Genomic DNA, 23,900 nt, shown 5'->3' on the forward strand with positions numbered 1-23,900 from the left:
AATGACAATTGTACAATAGTCAAAATTTCCTAATAAAGTGATTCAATCGACCTCTTTCTCTCTTTTTTTTTTTTTTTTTGACTCGATTCAATTGACCTCTTTTAATCACATTCATAGTTTATCAAAAAGAAGGATAAATCCGACAATCTTTGATCTTGAAATATTTCAATATATACACATGTTAGAAATTTGTTTCCACCCTATGTTGTAAATCAAAAGCACTGCCTAATTAAGACACAAGAAGCAAAAACACTATGAATCCTTCAACAATCCCAAGCAAGATATTCACCAAGTTCTTATGCACCACAAACACTGAATTCCCATCAGCAATCATAACCGGAAACTGGCACTTATCGTCCGAAGGATCAATGTCCGTAGTCATAGCCAAACCCGAAAAATCGCAGTCCCATTCGTTCTGATTCTTGAACTGATAATACATGTTAAATGCATAAGAAGCATTCCCCTGTACACTCAATTGGTTACACGACGAACCGTAGCCTAAAGCCGTGCAATCTGATGAACTACAAGCATAATCAATGTTCTGAGCCAATTCTTGATCCTGCGTATCCTCGACATGAGGATTTAAGACACACCACCTTCTTAACATATATCTCACGTCTTGTACCGCGGCTAGACCTTTGTTTCCTTGATAACCCGACAAATCCAACTCATATTTCGGCTTCCCGTCGAATTCAAATATCCCCCAATGCCTCTCGAAGCTTCCGGGCTCTATGCTTTTCGTGTTCTCGTCGATGAGGCTAAACAAGTAGACGTTCAACTTCCCTTTCCTGGCCGGCGTTCCCTCTTCACTTAAAGCATGCTGAATCAACCCTTGATTGAATCTTTTCGCGTTTTGGACATTCGCGTGCTTGTCGCCATCCGTTGGCCATCCTACTTCTCCTATCACGATTTTAATGTCAGGGTACCCTGCTTTAGTCATGGCCCAAACTAAAGTATCGAAGTTTGCATCAAACACGTTCGTGTAGACATAATCTCCATCTCTGATCGGCTTACTAGAGCCGTCGAAAAAGGCGAACTCTAGAGGGAAGTAGGGGTTCCCGTAGAGACTTAGAAATGGATAGATGTTCACCACAAATGGTGCATCGTTGGAGTACAGATACTGGATGATTTGTACCGTGAGATCGCGTATTTCCGGCCTGAAGTCACCAGCAGAAGGGACTTGGTTCGACTCGGGCGAGTAGTATACATCAGCATTGAATGGGACAGTTGCTTTGATTTGTAAGCCCATCCCCGCCCTGTTAATAGCCTCTTGTATATTTTTCAATGCCGGGAATGTGTGTGGGAGGAAAGTGTCGTTATAAGTTTTTAGAAAAGGCTCATTTCCCACAGCTACATATCTGCAAGATCTTTGCCATAAAAATTCCAAGAAAACAAGAAAAGAAATGTGGAAAAAGAATTGCGAAAAACATGCTGAAAACATGTAGCTTTCCTAAGAAAAGAGGAAAAGGCTAAAGAAAAGGGAGAATTTGGCAAGAATATCACTTTGAAAACGAAATTAAGTTTCTTTAATCTTTATAATTTACGCCCCCCTTAAATCAAACTGCTAACTCTTTCGATTTGATTTGCGTGGATGTAAAACAAACAAACAAACAAAAAAATGCAATGGGAGAGAATCAAACAACAGAACCTGATATTGACTCCTCCAGGATACGCGTAAGCGGTGACATTAGCTTCGACCCAAGACGCCGCAGCCCCATAGTGCAGGCTCATCTCTTTGAGCATGTAATTTGGCACAGCCAGCATGACTTGAATATCAGTCCCACGCAATGCTTGCAGTATGGTGTCATCCGCCTCGAATAGCTTCACCTTATCGAACCCGTTCTCTTTGAGCATTTCGACCACGCTTCGTGCAGGCAACTGGTGAGTCGCCATTGTACCCCAATTCACACCCATATTACAACTTGCCAATCTAGCCATGCCCATGATCATGATCATGACATACAACAACTTCGACCGGTTCGTGTACTCGTAGATCTGCAGGTGTTCTCCCTCCATCACATGTATATATATATATATATATCTTTGATATGAATTCTTTGTATATATATATATATATATATGATCAGCTCCAAGGTTCTTGAATATACTTGTAAACTTTTTTTTTTCTTTGTCGGATCGGATATCCGTTTCACAAATTCTTGGTTTCTTGACTTGGAAATTTCTTTGTTTAAATGAGGAAGATTGACCTTTAGGGTTAATAAAGAATTGGGAGAGAATTGTAAAGGGAAAACATAACAGATTGGTTCTTTATTCTGTTATTCAGTTATGTCCTTAGACTCACACTAAAGTGGAGGAAGTCTAGTCTCCAGACTTTTTAGTAGATTAATAATGGAGTACTGCTTTTGAGTCTGTTAAAAAACATTCCACTTATATGTTTATACTTTATCCAAACCCATCTTTGGGTTAAACCACTCTGAGAAATAGGGATGTTTTATTTCACTTTTTTTGGCATAAATTTCGAGTATAGTTAGTATCTATATTATATATTAAGCAAGAGCAAACGGTCTTTTGGTATGAACATCATCTTCATTTTTGTCTTTATATAGTTATATATACTATATATTAAGCAAGAGCAAACGGTCTCTTGGTATGAACATCATCTTTATTTTTGCCCTTATATAGTTATATAATTATGAATATGCCATTTTCATTATTTTTTTTTCGTTTCATGAATATTTATTTACGAAAATACCATTTTTAATCTAACTATTTATTATTATAATTTTTTTATATTTTCAATTAAAAAATAGATAATAAAAAGTATTGGGGTTCTAGTATATATATATGTATGAAGCTTAATTATTACCCTATAACATTCGGGTTTAATTTATGCAGAGTGTACGTGCATGTGGTTATATACAAGTTTATCTTATGTAAGGGCATTCTCGGAATTTTTGTGAATTATTACTATTTAAAATAATTTGGATGCGACTTTAAATAACCCAACATTTCTTTTCTCCTTAGTGGATGAAATTAAAGAAAAGAGAATGCTTTACTCAATGAGTTAATTATATTATTATTTTACAAAATTGGTTTACATATATATTCTTGCAAGTGTTAATTATATTTAGAATCACCTCATGGACATAAAAGGTGTTTTACAGTGGATAAAATGTTGTCTCAATTTATATGCCACGGAGTTGCCCAAAATTATATGATGCATGTGTCAAAGTGAACAGCACAACTAGGGGACCATTTAAAGGTATTTTTACACAACATTTGTGTAGGTAATGGGTAAAAATGTTGGCTCAGTTGTCTGTACACCACCGAATTACCAAAATTATAGGATTTGTCAAAGTGAAAAGCAAAACTATTTGTAAGAAGCAACCGAATCAAACCGTACGGATGCAGAAAACCATGGTTTGAATTGGTTTACAGTCGACCGATCACGGTTTGGACTGGTTTTCAAATTACCAAATAGAAAGAAAAAAAAATTAGTTTTTTGTTTATATCATATCATTATTATTATGAAAAACTGATTAAACTGACTCATTTTCTTGGCCCAAAAATATGTCATTTAAGTTTTAACACGTTCAAATAATGATCTTCATCGGTATCGGTTTGAACCGAACCAAACTTGAATTAATCATGTTCCAGTTTGGATCGGTTTTTATTTATTAATGGCTTGATTTGGTTTGCAATTTTGAAAAACCGATAGAATTGGTTTTTATTATTAGTTCGAGTATAATAATAATATTATTATTATTTTCAGTTTTACTTACCCCTAGGCACAAGTATGGAAACCCAATTGTGATATTTAATATTTTTCAATACGATTCTCCTTTGGCAAATTTGTCTCATCCTCTGGATCATAAGAAAAGACTGGTCATATAAATCAAGGATAAAGATTAGATCACAAGGATAGGCCCACAAATTTCCCACATTTTCGATTTAAAAATAATTTTACGGAACTAGATTAAATACTTAATTAACACCCTTTAATGAATAATTGACCGACGCAAAAATCACTTTAATTAAAATAATAATCGCTTTGTTTGAAACTTTAAACGATCAAATAAATAATTCTCTACAAAACATACTTTGAAGAATTCAGTCGAAGATAATGCTTGCATTCAAAATGCACACTTTCCAGCCAAAATCTACGTGTTACATTCGGGCGTAACCTTCCTTTGTGCCTTTAATTTTGCTTTTCGAATCAAAGTTTGCGCCTTTTTTCGCCTTTTTTTATAATCGTCAGACACAAGTTTCCTCCAAGCTATGTTGCAATTCCACTTAAGGATTCTTATCTTCAAATTTCTAACTTTTAGCAAAAGCAACTCAACTCTAGATTCAACCATCATATATTCGGATTCATAATGAATAGCGAAATTGGTTGCATAGGTTCAGTGATTGAGATTCCGATTCTCTCACCAGTCAAATTTTAGTTTTAATACGATACAATTTATAAGCATTTTTTTTTTTGCTCTGAACATCAGATATTACTGACATGATGTTGATTATTGCTAATGTGACATTGGATATAACAAAGTCAACACACTTCAAAGAAATAGTTTCAACAAAAGTAAAGTTATCGGATTGTGAGTGAAATCGACGAGTATAACCAAAATCACAATTACCTAGGAAGACTTGCAAGACGAATTTTGATGTTTATGAATGTTCAGTACCTGGCTTTAAGTATGCCGTTGCCATGCTTGGTACCCCGGACCATGGAATAGGCAAAATTCTTTAAGGCTCTGCTTGGATAGAAGTATTTCAAATCCATGAATTTCAAATATATTTTTGTTGTTTAGAGAAGTAGCACCACAAACATCAAATCCACTTATTTTATGTTTATATGGTAATATATGGTAGTTATGATGAATTTTAAGTTCTCCAATAAAGTGGTGATTTAGAATCTTTTTTAATTCATCTAAGTAATGGGTAAATAATTAAGTTATGAATTTGAGATTTCTCTATGTTTCATTGTTAACACTAAAATTATAATCAAAATCCATGGATTTCAAATACTTCAATCCAAACGCAACGTAAAAAAAAAAGGCACGAATGGATGGTTAAGTACTATGGAATAAATCAGTGTCCCACATAAGAAAATAAACATGGCACCAGTGAACTTATATTGTGTTATACTTTATGAAAGTGTAAAAATAATTGGTCAAGAGACTCTTTCTCGCTCCTGCGCAGATTACAAATCAATGACCAGATTTGCACTGAAAAAACATCTGTTGTATCTGGGAAACAGTAGTACTATGGTCATTGTTTCCTCTTAGTGTTGGTTAGTGGTGTGCATTAAACGGTTCAAACCGAAAAAACCGATCAGACCGTAAATTTCGGATTTTTTGGTTCGGTTTAAATGGTTTTTCGGTCGGTTCTGTTTTTTATTTTTGATAACTTCGGTTTTCCGGTCCGGTTTACGGTTTTGAATTTTAAAAAATCGAACCGACCATTTAAAATATAACAAATAATAAAAATAATTAATATATGTTATTTTCATTAGGTTTACAGATTTGTTTTCTCCCTTCTTTACTTTTCATCGTTAATCCCTAACTTGGTAACCGTCAATCGTTATATTTTTTATTATTTTATTTTGATATCTGTAAGATAACTAACAAATTGGTCACAAAAATCATAGTTATGCCTATTTTTATTACTTAATTTTGATGTTTTAAGATAATCAAAAATTTGTTTTGATCACTGTTTTTTTATTATATTTATTTTAAATAATTAACATGCAACATCATTTATAAGTCAAATTGTTCCTCAAACCGTAATAACCGAAACCGTAATAAAAATGACTGAACCAAACCTAAATAAAATGGTTTGGTTTAGGATTAGGAATTTGAAAAACCGTAAACCGAAACATCGAACCGAAATTTGTTAAAATCGAACCGAACCGACCATTGCACACCTCTAGTGTTGGTAACACATAAGTTTACGTTTTTACATCATTAAAGTGTCACTTATTAATATGTGAAAAGGGCAGGCCCGGACCTGTAGTTCTAAATTTGAGTCTCATCCCATGAATAATAATTAATTTATAGTAGTATGTGATGAAGACTTGAGGTCTTGAAGTCTCATTGTCCGTTTATCTTTTTATCTCTCGTAAATATTCAGCAAAAATTGATAATCAATACAAAATATCTATCTATCAAGTTTCCGCTAAAAATCAAATTCCCACTATTCTATGATAATCAAGCTCATTATCACTCGATCTCTATTTATCGATTCTTTTCAGGATATTTTCCAACACTTGACTGAATAATTTTTGTTATCAATCAGAAGTTGTATTTACCGAAAGAAGGGTTTTCAAGTTGAATTTACTATGTTATAAGAAAGATAAATGATGAAGAAAAAAAGTGTTTGATAACACTTATTATGCAAAATTAATCAATATTTCGCTTCTAAAACAAAGAGACGATCAATATTCAAGTGAATATTTATCGGTTCAAAAACTTAATTTTATATTTTGTTTGGATGATCTTGGCTTTATTAGTATTTGTTTATGACATATTTTTATCTATTTTTAATTTTTTTTGAAAGGAATCTATTTTTAATTTTATTTGTAGAAGCCATGTTATTTATATTATCATATTTATCGATAAAAAAAATATATGAATGTTGCTTTAAGGAAAACAAATTTTTTATGTTCGTCTCAGGCCTCACAAAACTCAGGTCGGACACTGGAAAAGGGTGCCCATTTGGTCGTTTGTTTGTGGGCTTATGTCCAAAATCCAAGGCATATGATGGACTGGTACCCAATGGCTTTCTTGCTAATTCTTCGGTTTGGATTACTGATGGCTAAATTTAAACTTTTGTATAGAATAGTGCCCATTATAGCATTTTTCTTTTAATTTTAACTATAAATTTATTATGAGAAAATTACATCTTTTGATCCTATAAAATTCGCATAGTTTTTATTTTGGTCTTGTTATTGGTTAATTTACAGTCTCAAACCTCTCAGTCCTGATTTGCACTTTTCTTCGATTTTAATTTTTTTAGAAAAAAATAATAAATAAATTTGATATTGTTTGTACACCCAAATGATAATCAACTAATTTATCAATAACATGATTCATGTAAAATCACAAATTATTTATCCAATTATCCCTAACGTGCACTGGCGGAGCCAGCCTTGGCCAGTGTGGGCTTTTGCCTACACTGGGCCCAAAAAATAAAGCATGTATATATGTATGTATATATATAAATTTTTTTTATCAAAATTATAAAATTTGTATTTATTATTATTACATGCTCAGATATCTATGCATGCAAGATCCAAAAAATATCAATTTTTTTTTCCTTTCATAATTTTTACTCAAATTTTAGGCACAAATTTTTACCTGTTTTTATTACCTAGATAGATATACAATCAATAACTATATATAATATTTTCTCCTCACGAATCAGGAACGTCACAAGTTTTGATTAACAATTATTTCAATTCATATTACTTACTATTTCACCTTCTATATTCTCTATAAAATCCAAAATTTTACCAAAATTTAAGTTTTTTTTTTCTTTCATTGTTAGTTAATCATTCAATTTTTAAAAATTTTTGTGTTCTTTTTGCAATTGAGATTGAATTCATGCATAATTTTCGAATGTAGAGTATATTATTTTTTTTATTGCGGGTTCTGTACACGCTATTTTTCGTCATTTTTCCGACATTTTAAAATCAACTAACAGTTGTTATTGGTTGTGTGTAAATTGTGTTCGAACCATAAGAAATATTATTTCAAATTCTCGATCGATTAACCAGTGTTTTTTTTTTTGCTTTATTAATTATATATAGTATATTGTTGCCTACACTAAACATAAATCTTGGCTCCGTCCCTGCTGACGTGCTTCCTTAATTTTATACTTTATAGCATAAACCAGCTACTATTTCCGTCATATACATACATACATACATACATATACATACACAGGGGCGGATTTACTGTAGGGCGAAAGGGGGCCATGGCCCCCCCGAAAAGTTTTGAAAATTTTACTAGTATATAGTATGTATTTTTAATAATTTTGTATATATAAAATTTGGCCCCATAATGTGTCATATACATACATACATACATATACATACACAGGGGAGGATTTACTGTAGGGCGAAAGGGGGCCATGGCCACCCCGAAAAGTTTTGAAAATTTTACTAGTATATAGTATGTATTTTTAATAATTTTGTATATATAAAATTCGGCCCCATAATATTATAATTGTTGGCATTTGGTCTAGTGGTTGGCCTTCCAAATTTTATTACTAGTTGAGTTGAGGGATTCAGGTTCGATTCTTGAACGCCACGCTACCTTCAAATTTTTATTTTTATTATATATTATTACTTTAGCACCTTTAATTAAAAACATTATTACCAATTTTTTTTGTGAAAACTTAGCACTTTTTATTTTAAACTATATTACAATTTTTTATTTTTTATTATTTAAAATTTATCATCATTAATTTAAAAAATTAAAATACAGTTGATTTTTTAATTTCTTAAATTTTTATTTAACTCAGCTTCAATACACATCTTGCTCGTTTTTTTTAGTAATTTGAAGTGATTTTAAGGTTTGAGATTTTGGGATTTTTAGTAGCTGATAATCTCATTTTTTTTAAACCAAAGTTTGGAAATTTTTTCAAATTTTCTTTAGCATCAAATTTGGTTATGTTTTGTCCATTTTGTTTCGTAACTTCTTTAATCTATTTCGTTATGTTTTTATTTTGTTATATGATGTGTTTTATTTCCTTATACTTACCGTCTTGATTTTGAATCTTATAAATTACTTGTAAGTTGAAATAGTTTTTTTCTAATTGAAAAACTTACTCATCGACTTGGACAAAAAACAACGTCGTGTCCACTTGTGCAGTTGTGCTTGCAACATTAAAAAAATACAATAAAAGCTTAATTAATTGAACGAAAGATTACATATTACTTTTTATTGTTAATATTTTGATAATATATAGAATGAAACATATCTGTGAATTGAGACTGTGGTTCTCGCTTAGCATGTTTCTTTTGTTATAGATTTATAGATGAAAAAAACAATTATAAAATATAAAAATCAACAAACTCTGATATGTACAACAATAGATTTTGATATATAATCAAAAATAACTTTTACGAAATATTTGGCTTTTCTCTTTTGAAAAAAAAATTAATATTAACTTTTGATATTATATATATTTATTTTTTAAAAAATTGTATTCATGTTATTGAAAATTATAAAAACATATAATAATTATTTTTGTCATTTTATATGCGAACGCGGCCCCCCCGAATATAGAGTCCTGGATCCGCCCCTGTACATACATACATATACATACATATATATATATATATATAATTAAAATTATATATATATATATATATATAATTAAAATCTAACCTAACTAATTAAACGATTAACAATAAACAATGGAGAATAATTAAGCTTTTTTTTCTCTCCTTTTATTTTTACACAAAAAATCCTAACGGGTCAATTTTGTGGCACGAATCTCCGAATCGATCTGACCTATCTCATGAAATAAATATTATTTTTATATCAAAATTAATGTTTTTCACTGCAATTATGAATCAGATTGATATGTCTAAAAATGAATATAACACAGGGACAAAACCAAAAATTCAATTAAGGGGGTCGTCGTAAATAATTTTTTGCGTGAATAAATTATTTATATAAAGAACTGTTACTGCAAATTTAGAGGATAGCACATTATAAATTAAACATTTATACTTGAGGGAGACGAGTATAACCACCGATCCCTTGGCTCTGTCCCTATATACGCGGTGAGACCGTCACAAGAGACTTACATATAAACATAAAGCAGCTCGATCCATCTCATTGACAAACTGAATTAAGGGATGAATGGAACGAGCTAAAAATTTGGGTGATATTACATGTACACGGAGGATTACACATTGGGTTACACATTACACTTGAAATTATATAATTATTATTGATGTATTTTCGAGGGCTAATAGCATCCGGACCCCCTCTGAAAATCCTAATTGCCACAAAACCCCCTATAAAAATTTAATAGACTAATATATCCTTGAATTTTTAAAATTTTTGCACACAACCCCCTCCGACCTTTGTTGTAATTGCACGCTCCGTGAAATCAATTGTTTATTATATTTTAATGTATTCTGACATATGATTTGACTCAATTACCATTTTATATTATTTTCTTCCTTATACCATATTTGTATGCATTTTTTTTCAAAAATATATCCTTAAAACTTCATTAGTCTTCATTTCTTTTTAAAATTTTTTTTATTGTAACAATACCAAAATTTGATCATAAGTTAATAGATCAAAACCAAATGAACAAGTTAATTGACAAAAAAAAGTTCATTTTCCAAATTAAATTAGCAATGCTTATAGTGGCGGAACCTAGTAAATATTAGTAAGTACAAAAAAGTTCATTTTCTAAATTAAATGATCGATATATTCAATGAACAATTGAGTACTAGAGACAGAAGAAATTTAATTGATGAAAGAAAATCAAATTAAAATTAAAATTTCAGCATACAAATTAACTTGCATGATCACAGCATGTAAGACGACTAATCGAATCAAACAAAAATGGCAGCGCATAAATTTCACTTAATTAATGAAGAAAATTATGAAAGTAGAAAACCACTTCATGAGGTAACATGCACCGACAATGATCGATATATTTGGTTTTAGTTTAATTTACAACTCCGAATATATTTTTTCCTCGTCATTGATTTCCTTGTGTTCATATAAAATGCTTATAAATTGATTCAATTGTTTTCAATTATTTGTTTCAGTTTCTCAAGCGGTTCTGAATCCGTAGGCCCATAATTTCAAATTGTTTTCAAGGTAAAATGGAATTCATTTCATTTTAAAAAGGTAATTTGTTATTAATTTCAGATTGGTTTATTTGATGTATCAATTTTGTTTTTGTTTCAAGTTGATTAAATGAGTTGGGCACTTCGTGTGTGTCGTTCAAAATCACCTGTATGGGTTGACTATCATTCTTCGGGGTTGTCTGGTTTCCGTTAAGTCTGAAGTGTGTTCCTATATAGTAGATGATATCATAAATGTTTAACACCAAATACAAACCGTTTTGATGATTAGTGCTTATTTACAATCGAATTTGCAATTTTATCGATTTTGTCGTCATCATTTGTTGCAGAAATCTTTTTGTTTCCAATATTTCCTTCGAAACGATCCTTAATTAACTACCTTAAACGCAGCACTAACGTTGTATGATATTTATTATAGAAAAGCAAAAGAGGAAGGATGGCGCGTTCGATAATGTGAGACAGAAACTTTTGGGCTGTCAGGTTATCAGACAATTACTTTGGATGATTAATATAACTAATGACCAAGTAATTAATTTTAAAACTTTTGGGCTGTCAGGTTTTATATCATCTTAGTTTTGAGTATTGAACCTTTTAAACTTGTTTTCCAGCTTAGTTCTTGGTTTGAGCAGGCTGTCCCGAAGTGAGATTTTAAACTCGTGTTCTGTTTCTGCGACATTTCTCCTAGGTATTCACTATTTAGCTTCGATTTTCTTTCGATTTTAAATGATGCTCGAAATATTTTTTTTGTCGTATGTTTACTCTGAATGGGTTGATTCTATTGTAATTGTTCGTGTTTTTGGGGGGAAATAGAGGAATTTGGATCAGTTGGAAGCCCTGTCGAAGAAGTTGAAGGTAAAACCTTTGCGAGCTGAAGCTGCTTCTTCTCAGTCCAACACATATGTTTGTAAGTTCTACCAAAAGGGTATCAATTTATTTATTTATTCCTTTACACTTAGCCTTTGTTTGAGTTTTAATTTTGTTATAGCTACTGGATGATTGAATCAATGCATCGACATACTTTCTGGTGGAACCTATTCCCTTTGATGGTGTACTTGCCAACTTTCACAATGAATCGTAAGTGCTAAATATTGTTATTATGAGATTTGTCCCCTTAACAGTATTTTTGTCCTTTAAAATTTGAATTACTCCGTTAAATATGGTTATTTGTTTTTATTAATGATTAGTATTTGTTTCTTTTCGTTTTTTTTTATGTTTAGTAGCTGTGATTTTTTTTTTCATGTGGAATTAGATTTTCTGAACAAGAAGTACTTGAGCAGCGACAACAAGTTTACGATCTTCACCTATTCTCCTACTCGAGTTGTAAGTGTTTTCTGAGCATTTGTGGTGTTATTTGCATCTAGCTTCGGATTCGTTTTACGGGTTTTCTTATTTTATTTTGGAAAGAGTTAATTAATATAGTAATATGGTTATGTTCATGTTGTTTTAGCTATGTATTTAGATTTTTACTTGTTAAACGATATAATTAAGATAGGTTTTAGTGTTTGTCATGTTGTGGTATTAGAAGTTTTCATTGGTTTCTATGTTTTTTGATCTTTTGTGGCTAAATTAGTCACGGTTTGGCTAATTCAGCCACAGTTTTTTTAAAATCGTGATTAAATTAACCACGGTTTTATGCAAAACTGTGGTTAAATTAACCACGGTTTTTTTTTATTCCGTGGCTAATTTAGCCACGGTTTTTTTTAATTCCGTGGCTAATTTAGCCATGATTTTTTTAAAAACCGTGGTTAAATTAATCACGGTTTTGAATAAAACTGTGGCTAAATTAGCCACGGTTTTTTTATAACAATGGTGGATTTAACCACGGTTTCAAAAACCGTGGCTAAAACCGTGGGTAAATTAATTTAGCCACGATTTTAGCCACGGTTTTGGTCGTGGCTAAACTCACGGTATTTTTGTAGTGAAATTAGAATTAAAATTTCAGCATACAAATTAACTTGCATGATCACAGCATGAAAGACGACTAATCGAATCAAACAAAAATGGCAGCGCATAAATTTCACTTAATTGAAGAAAATTATGAAAGTAGAAAACCACTTCATGAGGTAACATGCACCGACAATGATTTCATCTATATGATAGCTACCACATGAATCTGAGTATGGTTAATTTGGGCGCGACACGACTAAGCGCTACCAACACTCTGACCAATCCTAGCACAAAACATTCCTAATTTTTATTTAAAAAAGAAACCAATTAATCAAAATCGGTCGGAGATTTCAGTAGTTAGATAACCAAATCACAAGTTATATGACCAAATTTTCCACTTTTTCCATAATTTATTCATTTTTTATTTAACCAAAATTATTTTTGAAAAAATTATTAAACTTATCTACTGTTAAGACATTTAATTTAACCAAATCCATTTTTGTTTTAACTTAGTAAAGCCCCTCCAAAATTGTCCCGCCCCAAAACTGGGGTTGGTTCACATCGGCGTTGTTTTCAAATAACATTAAAAAATAACAAGCTTCATAGTACAGACTTTAACAGAAAACCAGTATATTATTTCATGACAAAATTTGTTCTTACATCCCATAAAGAAAATCATAAACCAAATATATCAGCGGAAGCTAAAACTTATCATCACAAAGACAAAGAATCTCAAATAATAGCAGCACTTCTAAATTTCTCCCTTTTTCACCAGTCCAATATTAGTTATGCTCTTCATCTTCAAGTTCTTCTTCATTTTTATCTGGGAAGAGAAATAAGGCGTGAGTGTTTGGGAAACACTCAGCAAGTGACACAAATATCGAATATATATATATATATATATATATATGATACGAATTCAAATGAGGCATGTTCCAGTGCATGTCGCAACAGAATTCAAGACAAGGAACAATCAGAGTTTGAAACAAGGCAGCATAATATCTCATAACTGAAGCATGTACTTAGACTTAGCACTGTTATTCATCTCGTTAATCATGACTATTGATCAGTCCCTAATTGTTATTCCTCTAAAGGAACGAGGCCTTAAACGGTTATTATAACCCACCGCTTCAGGGCCTTATATCATATCATGTTTTCGGAATTTTCTTACCATTTATTAAGTTGAATTCTAATAGTGCATAACAAGGAATTGTGCCGAACGAAACATGAAACGAAATCAAATGACATTAAACGAGTAATGTACGATCGAGTTTTCGAAATCAAGAACATCATTATTTTAAAACATATATATATATATATATATATATATATATATATATATATATATATATATATAAGCCCACTTACCTCGATCTCAGATTCATATAATGGACAACTATTGTGAATATCATCATCTATCATCAACCTCATGACATAGCTTAACAATTATATACCTCAAGAATCCTTAAATATACACACTTACACTCCAATGTCTCAACTCGAAATACTATTATTTCTAGTGGCCTTCAATCCTTATGCTGCTACTCTAATCTAATAAAAAGAATGAGCAGATATTAGTATGGAAGGGAATAAGTTGGCGTGGCAAGAATACTTGAGAGAAAGAAAGTTAGGATATCCTTGAATAATCAAGGTGGTGACAAAAAAAATCAAATTTTAAACACTAATAGCTCCACATTAATATGTCAATTAAGATAAATCATTATTTTGAAAATAATACTAGTCAATAAAAATAATAAGTTTTCTTTACATGTAAAATTTATTTAAAAAACCTTAATATATGTATAATATGAGAACCAAGATTTAGCCAAAAAATTGAAATTAGAAATCTTAATTTTTATTTCACTAGTAGGTACAAAAAATATATTTAAATATATTTTCTTTATTATACCATGAATTTGGTCACGGGTATCACACAAATACAGAAAAACTATGAGACAGCCTCACAAATCAATTTTGTGAAACAATTTTTCTAATCAGCCTGACATATAAAAAAAATATTATTTTTATAATAAAAGATATTACTTCTCATTGTATTATGGGTCGGATCGACCGTGTGTTCATCTCATAAGAGGCCTACTCCTCGAACTATTGACAAATCTAAACAACCAAATCAATTTCCTAGTTGATGATCATATAATTAGGTGTATTAGTGCAAGGTTACGAACTTATATATGATACAAATTAAAGATAATAACAAAATTTTTAGTCATGTTATTTACACTTTTTTCACTTTTGGTCATGTTAACAGTAAATTTGTATTTTCAATCATGTAACTTGCATGTTTTTTTTTCATTTTAGTCCTCTTACGGTGAATTTTCATTTTTCCTCTAACTTGTGTTTTTTTTTTCATTTTTGATCCTTTATCTTGTATTTTTTTTATTTATTTGTCATTATGATCGATAAAAAAGATCAAATTTAAAAATAACTATAAGTTAAATGACTAAAATGCAAACAATATAAAAGTTACATGATTAAAAATGAAAATTCACCGTAATAGGAAAAAAATAAAAAAATCGCGTAAGTTAATTACATGACAGAAATTACAAATTCACCGTTAACGAACCAAAAGTGAAAAAAGTGCAAATAACAAAACAAAAAAATGTAGTTATCACACAATTAAAAGGAAAATAGTTTTTTTCTATTAATTAACTTGTACATTTTTTTTTTGGTCTATTAAATTTTCAAAATTTGGTTTTTGTACACAAATTTTTATTTTTCGGCTATTTTGGTCCAACTGCTGACGTGTCACCGAAAAATACTGACGTGTCAAGTTGTCATAACAGTAGTTGAACCAAAATAACCGAAAATAAGTTATTGTAACAATACCAAAATTTGAACATAAGTTAATAGATCAAAACCAAATGAACAAGTTAATTGACAAAAAAAAGTTCATTTTCTAAATTAAATGAGCAACGCTTATAGTGGCTGTAAGGTCCGTAAATATTAAGTTCTTAATGACGAGATTTAAGATTTAAATTCCGGATATGAGAAAATATTTATTTGAAGAAGTTAAGAAATGTGGAATTGCAATTTCGGGTCAGAAATATTTAATTTGAGGATTTTCGGATTTTAAGAAGTTTATTATCCGAAATTCTTAAATTAAAAGATTAAAAATATTTGCAATTGATATTTATGGAATTTAAGATGTGAATTCCAAGATGATAAATATCAAGAATGAATTTGAGGATAAAATCCGAGAAAGGGCCAATTTGCAAATATTGAGCAATTCAGGGACTAAAATGCAATAATGTCCGAAATGATTTAATTTTAATCCAAGAATATTTAATTTGAGAATATTTAGAGTTTAGACTTGAATTCTAATAATCTTAAATTATTTAGGATTGAAATTGAATTAAATCGCTTGTTCAGGGACTGAATTGCAATTAGGCCAAAGTTTAGGGGCCAAAATGCAAATAAGTGGATATATATTTATGTTTAAACGTGGGAATCAGATTAAGTCACCCACAAATCCAGAAATGGCCGAGAGAGATGAGAAAAGGGTTCCCAAAGCCATTTTCAACCCTTTTTAAGCTCCGATATCTTTTGATCCGCCCGGTAGAATTTCCGATTGATCGTATATTTGCGATCACAGCTTCGAGTGCTACGTTTTGACGTAAGTTTTATGAAGTTCTACCATGTTTGAATTTTAAGTTGTTGTTAGAATTAAGATTTGATTGTATGAATATGTTCTCGCATATACGACGATAGCATATCTAAGACGGATCGAGAAAAGATCGTCGTTTGAACATGTTTCCGATTTTTGAAAGATTTATTCAAAATCTGAATATTGGGGTTTATATTCACGTGACTTTTTTGTTGGAATTTGTGATGATAATATATTGTATAGATGACAATATTGATGTTTAAGCTTTTGGAACGATCGAAATCGTATCGTTACGCCGCCGGTTCAAGATTTTGAATTGTTATTCATTCTATATGTCTAGAGCTCATATTCAAGTGTTTAGTGGATGAATTGAATATGTGGTTATATTTAGAATGAAGGTATAATGATATTTGAATCGAAAGAATTATCGAAGTCGAATAGTTGCGACGTCGGTTTGAATTCCGATTGTATTAGTCAGATTTGAAATGTATCAGCTTTAAAGAAACATCGATTCAGATTGGAAATTGATGTTTAGATATGTTATAAATTATTTCAGATTTGAATTGAAGCTTATCGAAGTTGAATTGATGAGTTCGAGTTTGTATGACTTGAAGTGTTTGAAGTTGAATCAAGAATACCTTCAAGTAGCACTGATTGAAATGAGCAGAATTTGATGTCAGATTTGGACAGCTTGTAGTTGATCAAGAATTAGATGACAGAGTGTCGGCTATTTGAATCAGAAATGCAGGTATGAATAGACATTAATAAGATGGGCAGAATAACTCGAGATTGTTTTGCTTATCGAGTTTTCTAAAATCACATACTTGCCTGTTTTTATATATGTTATGGTGTACGTTTACATAAATGGGATAGATTATTCAGGATAGCTATTTTCTTGAATTTCCCAGAACATTTATGTAAATGTTTACCTGTGTAAGCTGATTTGTATTATTTGCTGTATTGAACATGTTTTACATGTTTTATGAGATGCTTGCAGATTTATTGCTATCTTTATGTGATTAGCTGCTTTGTTTTGCTTAGTTGGTTATTGAGCAAGTGTTCAAGGTGTTTTTATAGCTTTTAATGCATACAGCTTATGTTGCATTCATCTTGAACTCCAGCCTTAATAGCACAGAGGGCAGCCATCGCCTAGAGTGCAGATGACGTTTGGAGAGCTGTAGTGAGTGGCATGAAATGTAGATTTATTTCTAGAGTCAGCTTGACTCATGACACAGAATATGGATTTATGTTCAGAGCCAGAAGACTCACTATAGTTGCACCAAAGTCAGAGGAGTAAAATACTTGATGCTGCCTCGAATGGGAGTGTCGGTAGTTTGAGAGCTATTTTATTCCTCGGGATCCCAAAGAACCAAGCTTTATTGATATCAGATTTGCTAGCCTATCCTTTGGCACATGCATTGCATTTATGCATTAACCTAGAGACTTCTATGGTTTAGATTATGCGTTTATAAATGCTAGCATGTTATGTTAATTCAAGATGTGAATTAGTTATATGTTTAAATGATGTATATGCATGCTATTTATACTGAGATTTATTCTCACCGGAGCTATCCGGCTGTTGCTTTGTTTGTATGTGTGCATTGCATCAGGTTGGGGCATGATCAAGCTAGAGATGGCTTGGATAGCAGCAAGAACAGATTTAGCAAGTGAGGACTCGGTTTTAAGTAGATGAAATGTATTGTATGCCAACATGTTAGAAAACAGAGATCTTGTACATGTTGTTAGTTGATAAATCCTAGTTTATATTCTCTTGAATTGATGTATTTATGAGATAGGATTTATTTGCCAATGCATGTATATTAATTGACAGCCTTTTTGATGCAGCAGATTTCCAGTATTTTGGAGCCCGCTCGATCGGTTAATATCGACGGATCGAGCGAGGCCTTATTTTGCAAGACAGAGGTTGAGCTTTTTGTTGCTCGCTCGATCGGTAACATTTCACCGATCAGCGAGGCCATTTTTGTTCAGACCCGAGAGCAGAATATTTTGGCTCGCTCGATCGGGCAAGTTTTACCGATCGAGCGAGGGGCTCATTTTAAAAAAAATAAATTTTTTTTTTTTTAGCTCTTGGTTTGAATATTCTTTTAGGCTATGATTAATTGCTTATTAATCGTTTATTGCCCTAAGATGAGATTAGCAACCCGAGGTCCCCACAACAGGTGGTATCAGAGCGTAAAGTCTTGGAGCGTAAAGTCTTGGACTAAGATATAAGTTGAGCGGGATAGATTGAGTCGCATGCATTTATAGTATTGCATGATTATGCTTTACTTGTTTTTGCTTCTTTGTATGCGACTATGATTATTTGATTGAACACTACTTGCTTTATTGAGATCAGAATTACATGCTTATATGCTGATATGTATGCCTGATTTCTTGAATTCATTAGCATAAATGAATTCGTTGCAAGCATGTATTATTGGAAAAAGCATGATATTTTGCAAGTATGTGTTCTAGTCAGAAGCATGAGATTATATGTATGTTATACTGTAATTGTATTTTATAATCCCTGCCATATATATTGCTTCTGTTATCAAATCAGACAGGTTGTGCAGATAGCATAAGAACCTCAGATAGAACAGAATAGCAGATAGCACAGAACAGTGTTGAGGTAAGTATTTGAATTCAGTACACTGAGGAGTATGTTAGTTGAACAACTCCAAAGCTATTGATCACCAACCAGAAAGATACAGCATAGGCTATGTCTAGAAAGGGGTTGAATTGACGAGCTGGATCAGCTGTTCAAGAGAAGCATATTTAGATGAACATAGAATCAGCTTGATTTTATATCAACTCCAGGACTTAGCTAGAAGTTGGTGAAGCCAGAAAAAGTATTGCAATTGTTTGGCAGGTAAGTAAACAGAATTGTTTATTTCCATATATGCTACAAAAGATAGAACAGTAGACTTTGCAGAATAGAAGTACAAGTTGATTTCAAGCCAGAAAAAAAAAAAACAAAATCATGAACCGGTAGTATGAGGCAGAGTTGAATTCTTATTCACGCCTCACAATTATGATCATCACCAGATAGTCCATAGCAGTATAGCTATGCAGCAAGAACAGCAAGAAATAGTGGCAACATCAGCAAAGATTGATTCAATCGCAACGTCAGAAAATGAATAACTATAAGCATAAGTCCCCTAGCTGAAACAGATCAAGAGAATAGTTGAATGACAGATAATTGCTTAGGCAATAAGCAAGTACAGAAAATGCGGCTCAAGTTGTATCAGATAAGAATCTTACAGGTAAGTGAGTTAATTCTAGTTAACCACTTGTATATTGATTATATAGCATACATTCATAGATCAGTGATTTGTTATGCTATAATCTATCTGATGAGCCTTTATTTATTGTATTTGCTGAGATTTTGTCTTTAAGTAGATGGAATGCATGTGCAAGATTAGTTATAGACGATGCAATACAGAATTGAGGAAATAAGATTGAATGTACTGATATCAGATATGGGATATTAAGCTAGAAATTTGTGCAATGGTAAAGCAACAGAAATGTATAGAAATGTATGATATGAGTTTCAGACATAAGATTTTGTTATTTCGGTACTGATTAGATCATGTTGACTGTAGAAGAATGTCAGTAGAAGTCTAGTCGATATACTGAACTAGTACAACATTAACCTAGAATTGACAGCTATGTCAGTGGTTAGAATGTACAGAAATAGTTCAAGCCTATTTCGACTTTTCTATGACATGAATGCAATTCTTTTTAGAGTGGTGTCTAGTACGAAATTATTATGACAACTTGTATAGAAGAGCATTACTTGATCTGAAGAACTTCAGAAACAGCTAGCAGATTGAGTAGAAAAGAATTATGTAGTACCAAAATGATGCTATGACGATAAGTTATGTCGAAAAGATTATATTCGACTATTGTCAGCTCAGAATTAATAAATGAACTCATATCATTAGAGAATCAGAACAATCAGTTACAATTGAGCTATATCTTCAATTTTTCTGAAGCTATTACATCATAGAAATCATGATTCTTGAATTTCTTGATATCGATGCAGAGGTTGTATTCTTTGACCTCGATTGATATTGATTGACTCTTATTTCTTTGCTAGAGTCTACTTTGATTCACTCGCTGTCATTCAGAATATTTGATTTTGACTGACATTTCCTTGAGCGAGTTCCTTTGTTTGGAAATTTGAGAATTCTTGATGATTTGATGTGTTTATTCAGTACATTTTGAAGTATTTGGCTCGTAACTGATAGAAATTCAGATTCAGACCATCAGCAAGATTTATGGGTTTTAGCTAATTGATGGATTTATTGGGTACAGATATGTATTTGTTGTAAGTTTGTGCTTGACAGATATTTAAAAGATCAGAATTGTTGCGATCCAAGCTAAACTTGATTGGTTTGAAAAGATAAAAGCAACATTGATTTTAGATCAAGCAATAGACTATTGATTGAGAATGCAAGATTAAGATAAGAGATAAGACAGCAGAGCAGAACAGATGAATTTTGCAGTGACTAATTGTTGAATTATGCCAAATATTCTAGATATGGAATATCAGATTCTGAAAGAGGCATATGACAACAGATGAATATCCATTCAGTTGTCTAAACATGTATGATTTACATGTAGTATTACTTGGAAATAAGTATTAGTGAAAGAAATGAAAGCAGATACGACAGAATTGACGTTACCAATATTAGAATTCCAGTAAAAGAAGCAGAAAAGAAGAACTCAAGTGAGTTATGTAACAGATTAGTTATATAAAAGTTGAAAGAAGATCAACTTTACGAACAACTTTAGTTCAAATCTACTTGAATCGTCATGATTGTGCAAATTTAGATTTTAGTCGATTTCGACAGATTCAAGAATATGGTGTATTAGATATGATACAACCATAAAAGATAATGGTTATGCATTTAGCAAGATGATCAGATTACAGGAATGAGTGAAATCTATTGTCCAGATAGAGACTTTAGATTGGTTTTCTAGATTGTGGCAGTGATTGTCAGATGTTCTGAGTGTTGGGTTGTATGAGATTTCAGTATACCATCCTCTGATTAGTGGTGTAGTAGCCCATAACCAAAATCAGTAATTGAGGGATTAATCATAATTACTTGGGTAGAGTTCGGAAGCTCCGAAGGCGAGTTCGGAAGCTCCGAACAGGATCGGAAGCTCCGATCGATATTACGTCAGGCATGACGTGTGGTTGGATCGGAAGCTCCGATCAGGACCGGAAGCTCCGATCACCCCTATCCGGAGTCATCAAGTGATATTTTGACACGTGGCAGATCAGGATCTTCGGAAGCTCCGATGACAGGATCGGACGTTCCGATCGAGGTTCGGACGTTCCGATCAAGGATCGGAAGTTCCGATCGTTGTCTATAAATAGAAGGCCGAGACTTCACTTTCATTTGCCAATTCCGAGTTCTCCTTTCCTTTCTAGTCCTTTTGGAGCTGTTCTGGTCTTCTTAGGCTTGGTCCGGGGGTCGGAGAGGCGTTCGGTAGTCGTAGCGGAGTTGTGCCCAAGTTCTGGAGGCATCGACATCAAAGGGCTAACGACGGACGAAGGTATAGCTTTTGCTTCCTATAAATATTTAGGAGTATGCAATAGCTTAGTTAAGGCTTTTAGAGCACTTTGATGATAGTGGTATCATTTGGCAGTGTAGAGCAGACTATAGGCGTGGACCTAGAGTTGGTAGAGCTTTCACTGTTTTGAGGTACGAAAGTACTGTTCGAGATATCCTGACTGAGTATGCATGTATTATGTGACTGCATGATTTATATGCCATGATATTATGCTGCATTCATTTGCATCTTGCTGTATCTCTATCGAGATGTCTGTTAGTAGGGTTGTACCCTATCCTGTTAGTGGATGGACTTCCATCGATTTGGGTCCGGCGTATCCACGATTATCTCGGTATGGGAGCCACCTCCTGAAGCGACGGCACAGCGTGCTACATACCAGGGCCCGGTCTGTCTCTGTTATCTGATCCTTGACCTCGAGTCTATAGGAAGTTCAATTTGCATGCATGTATACTCATACTCTCGTACTGAGCGTTGTATGCTCACGTCTCGTACTCTGTATTTTTCTGGATACCCTATTCCATGGGGCAGGTTTGCGATTGGACGAGGAGGGTGGATCCAGGAGGGGCTAGTCAGTGGTTGGCCAGCTGGAGCTTCGTCTAGGTTTTATTACTGTTGTTTGGGTTTATACAGCTATTCGATTTGGTTGTATATTATTGGATAATTATAGATTCCTTTACTTGGGATTGTATAATGTTATTGGTTTCCGCAGTTTTATTCTGATATCTGTTTTAATTAAGTTAATTGCATGCCTAAGTTCTGTTTAGTAGGTGATCCGGGTAAGGGTCACTACATTTATGGTATTAGAGCATGCAAAAGATTTCTTGGGATTTAGTCTCATCTTGAGGTATTTTTGTAGATGCCAAATCGTGACGACCAGAGTTCTCATGGCAGTGTTGGTGGGCGTTGGGGTGATGCCGACCGGGAGCCTCGTCGAGAACGGCGTCATCGTCATCATGACGACGAGCGTTTCACTGTGCGTCGATTCTTAGCTATGGGTCCTAAGCCCTTAGTTGGAGGTGAGTCTCCGGAGGATGCGGAGAACTGGTTAGACCGCATGGAGACGACTTTTCAGACTTTCCAATGCACCGATGAGCAGAAGATGGAGACCCTTGGCTATCTTCTGGATGGGCGTGCGCGCAGGTGGTGGAGGTTTACTTCTACACCTTTTGTTGCGGCGAGAGGAGTGGCCACCTGGGCCGAGTTTCGCACAGCTTTCCAAAAGCGGTATTTTCCTCCTGCACTCCGACGGTCAAAGGCAGGCGAGCTACTGAGTCTGCGACAGGGAACCATGTCTATCGATGAGTATCAGCAGAGGTTCTTTGATCTGCTATCCTATTGCCCCGAGATTGCTGATAGCTCAGAGAATGAAGTATAATCTGTTTCTTCAGGGCCTTAACCCTGAGATCCATGACCGTGTGGCGGTTGGCGAAGACATGTCCTACGAGGGTTTGGTGAGCCGTTGTCATCAGGCAGAGGACAGCATTCGGCGGAACAGGTCTTTCCCTCAGTCGAGGCCTGCTAGTTCTTTGGGTCCCCGTGCCCAAACTTTCAAGAAGTCTGGATCTTCTTCTTCCTATGGTTCTGGAGGTATTGTCCGTTATGGTAAGAAGGACAAGTGTGATCACTGTGGGAAGAACCATCCATCCGACAAGTGCCGCAGAGCTTCTGGAGCTTGTTTCCGTTGTGGAAAGACTGGTCATATCCGGAGGGATTGTCCACAGTCTGGGGGAGGCGGTTCTGGATCTGGTTCAGGATCGGGTTCTCAGGCCACCGTTCAGCAGAGGTCGCAGGGACAGTCTGCTGGGAGTTCTCATTTGAGGCCACGAGCTTCTGGCCAGGTGTTTGCCCTGAGACATGATCAGGCTGTGGAGGAGAATGAGAAAGTCATCGCAGGTACATTTATGCTTTATGGTATACCTGCTCTTGTACTTATTGACACTGGTGCATCTCATTCCTTCATTTTTGCACGTTTTGTTAAGAGGTATAAGTTACCATGCATTG

General features: G+C 33.3%; 1 protein-coding gene across 1 annotated transcript; it reads right to left on the bottom strand.

Moving 5' to 3' along the window:
- Window positions 1-206: 206 nt before the first annotated feature.
- On the bottom strand, window positions 207-2,015 carry LOC140892726 (glucan endo-1,3-beta-glucosidase 8). Its single transcript, XM_073301700.1, has 2 exons — window positions 1,649-2,015; window positions 207-1,358 (listed from the first exon to the last, which is right to left on the bottom strand). The coding sequence occupies exons 1-2, from the start codon at window positions 1,954-1,956 to the stop codon at window positions 230-232; spliced, it is 1,437 nt and encodes a 478-aa protein (XP_073157801.1). The 5' UTR covers window positions 1,957-2,015; the 3' UTR covers window positions 207-229.
- Between the last annotated feature and the right edge of the window lie 21,885 nt (window positions 2,016-23,900).

This window comes from Henckelia pumila, chromosome 3 (assembly GCF_033568475.1).
Source record: "Henckelia pumila isolate YLH828 chromosome 3, ASM3356847v2, whole genome shotgun sequence".
NCBI lineage: Eukaryota > Viridiplantae > Streptophyta > Magnoliopsida > Lamiales > Gesneriaceae > Henckelia > Henckelia pumila.